The following is a 9243-nucleotide window of genomic DNA, read 5'->3' on the forward strand; positions in this document are numbered from 1 at the left end:
TCGATCATTCGATTTCATCCTGGACACTACAGAAAATGGGCTAAAAGTGTTAAAAACCGGAATTCTCCTTTAAGTTTTCAGAACAATGAACATTCCAAAAAAGGGAAAAATAAAATCCCAAAACACTGGACTTTGTCTTCAAACTTGGAAACAAGGTCCGGTGGATTGTTTTGAAAACTTTTCTGCAATGACTGACCTGGAAGACTGAGAATCTTCACCAGAACAATGAACGGTAGCGGGTCCCTTTGTTTCTAAATGTTTTAATCTGGACGTTTCCACTGGAATCAGTTCAAACCTCCAACAGATCAGACGGCCACACATACAAGTTCTTTTTAATTTATTTACACAATTTTAAAATACACAAATACAGTGGCAATACAACTGAGGGGCAAAAATATTAAGACGGGAGTGAAAAGAAAAGATTCCCCATGAATCTGCAGTATAAGAAACATCGTGAGACCTGAATCCAGTAGAAACTTAGGAGCTTTATTGGACAGGCGGTGGTAGAAGAAAAGCAGTCCATGGAGACGTGAACTTTCATTTATCATAGCCATCATCAGAGAGACAAACAAGTTATTCTATCAATTTAGTTGTTTTCAAGTCCACAAGTGAAATATATACTGAAAGAAAAAAGGTCCTTTACGGAGCCCTAATGGAGTGAAGCATTCCCAGTCCCTCTATAAACGACTCGTCCCAAAGCGTACAGCAGCTCACTAGGACGCGGTAAACAGGCGCATCTATACACAACAGAAGGAAGGAACATGTACGAGTTATAACTACAACCCATTCCCACATCAGCTACAGAAAATGGCCTACAAATACTTCGTATCAGTCTATCACATCGAGGAAGTCCTACGTTAAAATGTGCAGGAAGCCCGGAGCTCCGGCGGGAGACCGATTTCCTGCAGCGTGACACTCAGTCCACAGCTCCTAAAACCTCCTCTGCCTCCACCATGCTGCCGATCCAACAGTCTGTCCATTTTCTATGTAAACGGAAAGGTACCGCAACATCGCCAAACCTTCCATTTAAAACGATTCCGCCGTTTTAAACGTGGATTTAAAGGGTTTCCTGTGATTAACAAACCTCAAATGTACCTTTAACTTTGCCCAAACTAAACTAAATGGGTTCCTCCACCAAATACTGAGCAGGAAAAAAGGATCCGTCACGTTACATCATCTAAGCTGAATGAATGATTTCTGCTCCTAAAGGTGAAGTTTAACTAGAAAATGGACAAATTGTGCTTTGGAGGAAAAAAAACCAAAAAAAAAACAGGTGTGACTCAGCAGAGGAACACAGGACGAGGCTGGAGACGCTGTGGACTAAAAAGCTTACAAAAATCGCAAATGACTTTTATATATTCATATAAAAAAAATGAACATGTTCACCCCCCCCCACCACTGAGCTTGGAAACTAGGACAAAAAGCACACAAATACAGACAAAGCCACATCACTACGCATCGAGCTGAAAAGAAAACATCAGAAGTTTGTTGTGGACAGACTGAGCTCCTGACTCACTCTTCCATTCACAGCTTTTCCCACGAAGCCGCCGCCGCCTGAAGACCAACTCAATGTGCCGCATGTTTAGGAATTCACCACATCGCCCTGATTCCAGCAAAACCTGAGCAAAACGCGCCTCTTTTCCCGCTCGCGGTGCTCTACCTAAACCGATCATACACCTGAAAACTGCCGCGGCACTGACCTGCGGGGGGGTTGAAGTATTTTACAGAACACACAGAGTTCAGGCACTGAGCTCAGAGATGGAGCGGCTCCATCAGACAAAGGAAATCTGAACGTTTAACACGCTCCGCCTTCTCCGCCGTCATGCTGATCAGCTGGTGAAAATGTTTTATGCTAAAAAGATAAAAAATAAAATAAAATCAAAAGTCAGGAGAAAAAAAGTAAAGATGCAGGAGAAAAGTGAATGGATGGCTTGTTCAACAGCAGGGAGTTTTCAAATCTTCCACTGATCAGGAAGTAGGGTTGCTGTTGCTTTTATTTTGCCAAGATGGTTGTTAAGGCAACCAAACAGGTCTCCACCTGCCCATCTCTCTCTCTCTCTCTCTCCCTCTCTCTCTCTCTCTCACACACACACACACACACACACACACGCGATCTGCTGGCTGTGCATCTCTTCCCCCGTAGAGTGAATAGATGCACAGGAAGACTGGTGCATTGGTGAGCAGCTGTCCGTGTCATCAGAGAGTCCAGGTAATCCGTGTGAATGTGTGTGTGAGAGAGTGGGTGTGCTGCAGGTGGTGCATGTAGAGGCGTCCTCAGTGGATGTGCAGGAGGGAAGGTTTCACCGAGGAGCTGCAGACTGGAGGCCGCTTGGTGTGACCCGGGACAGGGCCTGGAAGACAGGGGGGGGAGGGGTCAGACTTTAGGAAACAGCAGCTTTATTAAGACTCATTTAGAGCTTTTCTGTTGCTTCTCTAATGAGAAACGAGGCTGATGACGATGAGGGTGGCGGACTGTTTTGGATTCTGCAAAGCGAGGTTCTGAGGATTAAACACCGGCCGTCAATAGAAGTCATTGGAACAGACTGAAGCTAAGAGCCGAGGGACAGGGACCCCTGGGAGCCCATTACTGACAATCTGGGACACTGTTGAAGCCTTTTTCAGGTGCAAACAGAAAATCAACGTGGACCGAACCCCACATGTGGAAATATAGACTGGATTTGAATGAAATGAGCTTTATTATTGAGGATGAGGGATGCAGGGTGAGTTCTCCGCTCCTCCTCCAGTAGAAGAAGCTCAGGGACAGAAAGGAGCTGAGATTATTAACAACTTTATCTCCGTCTGTCTGCAAACGGATGATTGAAGCTACAAAGAAGCAGAGTTCTGCAGCATGTTATCAACTAGGAGAGGAAACCAGCTTTAAAGGTCCTTATCTTCAAAAAGGCTCTGCTTAGTGAGACGGACGCCCCGACTGATCCTGGCTTCCTCTTAAAGTGCTGAGTCAGTGTTCTTACATTCGATAAAGCATTTCAGTGGATTTAAATAAAATCCACTTTGTTAGATCTCCGTCCACCAGTCCAAAAATTAGTCCCAGATTGTTAACTACTACTACTGGCCTTCAGGTTATAAGTTTTATATATTTAATCAAGTTTCGTTTCACATAAAAGGAAAGTTTGCTGCCATTTTAGCAGACAAATATTTGGATTTCATCGGTTTTGGAAATATTCAAAAACCATATATTATAAACTATGGAATCCATTGAATGTATGATTTAGAAATTGAAATAAAAACATTAATTTGCTGCAAAGTTTAAAGCTTAGTCCTGTGATCGTACGGTGAATTGATTTACAGTAGATTTCTCCTGTGAGATCAATAAAGTCGTATCTGCTGAACCTGATGCTTCCTGCTGCCATGTTTTTTTTTTTATCCCCTAGTTTTCTTCTGAATGAAGCCCTTTGTGAATATTTGCAATAACAGCAGAGGTATGATAGTGTGTATGCATTCAGGGGTAAACAAGAAAACACTAAGCTAAGCTAACCCAGTTAGCACCATCCGGCAAAGCCTGTGAATAATAATGATGCCGTTTTTAGTCTTTATTGCTCATCCAGGCCTAACTAAGCAGGACTTATGGTCTAAACATTATTTTAATAGACTGCAAAGTTCTATTAGGTATTGCCACCATATGGATCTCTGATAGTTCTGCCAGCAGATGGCGCCGCGTGTGCTAATGTCTACTCATGGCGCTCAGAGGTTCAAACACCATCAGGGTGATGCTTGGTGTAAATAACCTGATTTTATCAGGTTAAAAACGCAACTTTGATTCTTTAAAGAACAACTAACCCCCAGATGAGCTTTATTTTGACCAGTGAACCGTTTAACAGACGTGTTGTAGTTCTGTCTAAGTGTCTCTGACATTATTTATCCTCATGTTTAGTGACCGTACGGGATTGTGACGTTAGCTGACGCTTCATTGTCTATCACTCTACCTGATCAGTGGAAACATTTCATTTCACTTTAATCACTTCAAAACAATGACAAGATGGTAAACAGAGCTGGCTTTGGTCTTTCTGAGGAGATCAGAGGATAACTGGATGAAAACACCCAGAAGAAATGATTTTAGCCAAACCTCTGATCCTCAACTGATCGACACAAAAAGTGGATAAAAAATAAAGTTTATACCACATCAACAATCAGAGGAAATTATAAAACATGAATGAATCATCTAGCAAGTAAAGATTATTCTGAATCTGCAGCTTCATGCTGCAATAAAAGCTGAATATAAACACAAACGCAGCAAAAGTTTGCTTAAGGCCAGTGAATACGTATATTAATTATTAATATTATTAAATATAGTATAATATTATTAAATTATTAGTTATTCTCAGGTGATTTTCTTTATTTATTCCAACAGTATCCGTCGTGTTTCAATGCGACTCCTGCTGGAACACCTAAAGTTAAACGCTGCATCATGCTGTGAAATCTGCTGCTTCACAATAAAAACACCTCCAAGAAAATAAAGTAGACATTTGAATGTTTGTTTTCTCGAGTGACCTTGTTTTCTATTTTGGTCATTTATCCAGGTATGCAGTAACTCACTGTGAGAACACTAAGCTAAGTTCATTTTCAAATTGCACTTTGTTAAATTATGATTATATCACAAATGCAATTAATTGCCCAGCCCTAATTTTGATTAATCGATTCTTCAAATAAGAGTCAACTAATGAGGAACTGCCCTAAACACTTAACAAGGATGACCCACTCTGAGTGGTAATTACAACAAAACAGAAACATTAACATTTAGTGCGTAGGGCACATGTGTAACCTTTAACCATCAGGAGCTCCAGGTTCGGCGCCTCTGTAAGCGACAGACGGCTCCGTCACTAAAACCAGGAAACATTCATCCTCTGGATCAAATCCTCCATCAGAGAACCAGAAACATGTCTGATCAGCTGAGGGTCGGAGCTAAAAGCTGGTAAAGGGAGCTCAGAATGATAGAAAATGGCCTTCTGGGTCACATGACCCATTCAGAGACGAAACCTTTAGAGAAGAAAGGCGCAGAGGAGCGTCGCTAAGACCTGGACATTGGAAAATGAAGCTAATATTTAGGATTGTTGCTGCTTTGGCTGCCCAGAGCTCTGCAGGTGTCATAGTTTAGGTTAACTTGGCTTAAATTACATATAAAATCTATTAGGAATCTTATATCTGATTATAAAAAAAATAAAAATACAGGTCAACTGATTTTTAACTGATTATCAACTAATAACTAATAGCTGTAGCCCAACCTTTAACTTTGCTGTTATAACTATATTCATGTGCTGTTTCAACCTGGTGGTGTTCGTTACAAAACAAACTCGACTAAAATAGGAACCAGCAGGTCAGGCTGTTTAAAGATGGCTGAGGGTTCATTTGATCCACAGTAACCTGCTGAAATCTCAATCAGGTTGTCTAGAATTTCCTATGAAAAGCTTTAACATGTTTTCATTGACTGCGGCGCTGAAACCTGTTTGATCCGGTTGGTTCCTGCATCAACAGTCCCAAAACCGAAAACTGCTGGTAGACATGATTTATGTTACATAACCACATTTCCTGCTTGGACCAACAGCATCAGCAGTAAAAGCAGGTATGAGAAGTTTCAGGTTAGACCTGAGCGCTTCTGTAAAGCTTCTGTAAAGCTATCAGAACGGAGCCGTCCTACTTTGACAGAAGCTAATGGCTGAAACTTAAATAAAGCAGTAGGACCATAACAGCAGCTCCTAGTAGCCAGGATGCTTTCTGTTTGAACTGAACTGCTGTGAATATTTGATCAAGTAGAATCAAATCTGCAGGAGAGAAGCAGAAAATTGAACCTCACAGATGAAACCATCCAGGTTTATCCTCTAATTCAGGGGTCTGCAACCCGCTTTTTAATTTGAGGTTGTCAAAAAAACAATAAGAGTATTTTGGAAATTTGCAGCCAATTTTAAAGTTGGCAGTGAGAGAATAAGTGCGACTGCAGAACTTCTGGATAAATTAGAGGAGAGCAAATGTAGAGTTAAGAAGTGGAATGCATCTCCAAACTCCACTACTGCTCCTAGTTTGGTTGCAAGCATAGAAAACCGTTCATAGATCCAACAGGTAGCGCTCTGATGCAGGGATTGGAACTTCCTGCTTGGTTCCTTGAGACTCTATCAGCTCCTCCCAACGGAAACACTTCTATCATAGAAATATTCCTTTATCCTGTTTCTATAATTTCATCAATGCAACAAAACCTAAACCACACAGTGAAGGGCGGTGATGCGGCACGCAGTGAGAATTTTCCCTGCTCCTCCCTCACCTCATGCTACTGTGTGACATTTGCTCCAATATAAACATTTAATCATGTATGTTTATGATGTAGTCCTTTTCAATAGTGGGCTAATAAACTTAGAGCCTTTGTTGCCATACGAGGCTTACCGTAATTTTCGGACTATAAGCCGCGACAATTTTCTACCATTTTTTGACCTTACGGCTTATATAACCATGCGGCTTATCTATGGACTTTTACAGCTAACGGCCACTAGGGTAATACGGTACCTAAATCTATGGATTTTACCATCCACCATGTTGACGTCACATTTTCTTCAACACACAAGTAGCCGTGGGCGCAGGAATGCGGACGTCCTCCGGAAGCAGACTCCAAGAAAGACGGACATTGCGAGCTAAAGACAGTTTGTGTGACACCCTCATTATGGAAAACAAACGTTGAAATGCATATAATGCAGCTTTTAAGTAAAAGGCAGTCAATTTGGCAATAAACAAAGGAAATAGAACCGCTGCACGTAACCTTGGAATCAACGAGTCAAAGGTGAGACATTGGAGACGCCAGCAGGAAGAATTGTCTCAATTCAATTGTGTTGCAATGTTAATAAATAGGAGCTTCCCCAAACAGTTGCCTCTTTCCTGACAATCTTCTCTGTGCACAAACCGTATGGTAATTAAACATTAAAATCCTGCGGCCTATAGTCCGAAAATTACGGTATATTTTTGTGGCTCCACACAGATTTGTTTTTTTGTCCAATGTGGCTCTGTGAGCAGTTGCTGAGTCCTGTCCTACTTGACCTGATTCTGATACATTAATGGGAACGCTACCTGTGAGGTGGACATGCGAGACGTGTCCTGACGTCCTGTCAGATCTGAGGACGAGATGTTGACAGGTGCTCCACGATGAAGACGCATGCTCACCTTCCTCTCCTTTTCCATCCCTAAAACAAAGACTGACAGTCAGCGCCGGCGCCTGTGAAGCGTCGCTGGACGTATCCTGAGGTGGAGAGAGGATCTGCTGACCTGAGTGTGAGGCGGGGTTGAGGGGGGAGGGGGCTGCAGCGTCCTGAGCTGCCCTCGCTCTGCCTGAAGCTGAAGCCATGCCTCTGGCCCCTGGGTTCCTGCTGTGCCTCAGTCTCTCCTCGCGTTCCCGACGCTCCCTCTCTGCGTCCTCCACAGCCCTGTTGGCGCCCTGACACACAACACAGACCGCCGTTTAGCTCCGCGTCAGCTGAGCTATTTTTATTCCAAACAGGATCACTGAATCTGGGCCGTGGTGACAAGATGCAGGGACAGAAGGAACGGATGACCCATTTACAACTTCAGGGTTCCCCCGAAAGGAGATGACATCACCAACGGATTTTTATAGAGTTTAGAGATTTTTCTAAATGGGAAAAAACATAATTCCTCCTCCCACATTCCGGATCGTTTCTAGTTTATTCTGGACTTTATTTCAGCCGTATGGTGAGCAAACTTACAAACTTGAGCATGTTCCAGTCAAAGACGTAGTCGTAGGAGAAGCCCTGTCTGTGGAAGAGGTTCCTGAAAAGCTGGCGGAGGTACGAGTAGTCGGGTTTATCGTCAAATCGCAGCGAGCGGCAGAAGTTCAGGTACGTTGCAAACTCCGCTGAAGGACAGAGGGAAGGAAAATGGTTAAAACCACATGGAATAAAACAAAAAAGTTTTGGTTTTCTATTAACGCATCAGCAGCTTAGCTCACAGGGGTAGCCTTTACAGAGGACCTCGATGGGGGTAGACATTTTCTTCTCACTGATGCGTTCATATTTCTGCCTCTTGGTTGCAGCTTTAAGGCCTTGCCAGGGAAGAGAGCCCAGGTTGAAGTACATGAGGACATATCCCAGGGACTCCAGGTCGTCCCGCCGGGACTGCTCTGTAGGACAGGGTGGGGACGGGCAGGGTTAGCAAACTGCAGGAGTTCTTGGATAATGGTCACCTGGCGGCGCGTCTTACCGATGCCCAGATGTGTGTTAATGGAGGCGTAGCGGGCCGTGCCGGTCAGGTTCTTGTTTTCGCGGTAGGGGATGTGCTGGTGTGTGCGAGCATCGCGGTATTTCTTAGCCAGGCCGAAGTCGATGATGTAGACCAGGTTGCCCTTCTTGCCCAGCCCCATCAGGAAGTTGTCTGGCTTCACGTCTCTGTGGATGAAGTTCTTCGAGTGGATGTATTCGATCCGGCTGATCTAGAAAGACAGGTCGGCCAAATGGGAACTTTAACAAACCAGGTTCAGAGGGGACGTTTGGACGGTTTAGGAGATTGTGTTTCATCCTTCTCGGGCTCTCACCATCTGATCAGCAAGCAGGAGGACCGTCTTCAGACTGAACTTCCTGGAGCAGAAGTTGAACAGATCCTCCAGACTGGGCCCCAGCAGCTCCATCACCATCACGTTGTAGTCCCCCTCAGCGCCACACCACTTTATCGTTGGGATCCCCACTGAAGGTTCAAGAATGAAACGAAAAGCAATCAGAAATCTGGTAGCACTTTTTATTTCTCATGCAGTACGCACTATGAGGGATAGTAAACAGCCCAGGTGACTGTCCGCTGTCAGGATTAAATGCTAAAAGAAATAACTGGATGTAATCAGCAGAGTTTCCTCTGAATCTGTCTGGATCATTTGATTGAAGCTTCGGTGAACATGAACGCTGTTTAATAACAGTTCATACATAAACTGAAAATAAAGACCTTTCTGATTTTAGAAACTGAAAGTCAATATAACCTGACCAAATTACTTTGTTACTTTTGATGTATTTTAGATCCATACCTCAAATAAAACTGTTAATTCTTCTTATCAGCTGCAGTCTGGGATAAAATAACTTTTTGTTTAAATGGTTTAGGACCAAACATGGGGAATAAAGTAACGTTTTCCGTTAGGCCCCCCGTCACACCTTGCTGATTTAACCAGTATATGGCCGACGGACCGAAATCTCCTACAACGCTGGCATACGTTCAACTTTCCATGTATTTTTTCAATTTTGGGCGTATACATAG

The 9243-nt window shown here is 43.3% G+C and overlaps 1 protein-coding gene across 1 annotated transcript in view; it reads right to left on the minus strand.

Annotated features, from left to right (window-relative positions):
- Window positions 1-320: 320 nt before the first annotated feature.
- Window positions 321-9243, minus strand: part of LOC107099355 (casein kinase I isoform delta) — a 20038-nt gene continuing 11115 nt past the window's right edge. Inside the window, exons 3-9 of the mRNA XM_015397434.1 lie at window positions 8540-8688; window positions 8209-8437; window positions 7958-8128; window positions 7716-7864; window positions 7261-7429; window positions 7066-7178; window positions 321-2351 (exon numbers count right to left, since the gene is read on the minus strand). Of these exons, the coding sequence (XP_015252920.1) occupies window positions 2301-2351; window positions 7066-7178; window positions 7261-7429; window positions 7716-7864; window positions 7958-8128; window positions 8209-8437; window positions 8540-8688 (1031 nt within the window). The 3' untranslated portion in view covers window positions 321-2300. The remainder of the gene's footprint in view (window positions 2352-7065; window positions 7179-7260; window positions 7430-7715; window positions 7865-7957; window positions 8129-8208; window positions 8438-8539; window positions 8689-9243) is intronic.

Source organism: Cyprinodon variegatus, unplaced genomic scaffold, assembly GCF_000732505.1.
Source record: "Cyprinodon variegatus isolate N-32 unplaced genomic scaffold, C_variegatus-1.0 Scaffold862, whole genome shotgun sequence".
Classification (NCBI taxonomy): Eukaryota; Metazoa; Chordata; class Actinopteri; order Cyprinodontiformes; family Cyprinodontidae; genus Cyprinodon; species Cyprinodon variegatus.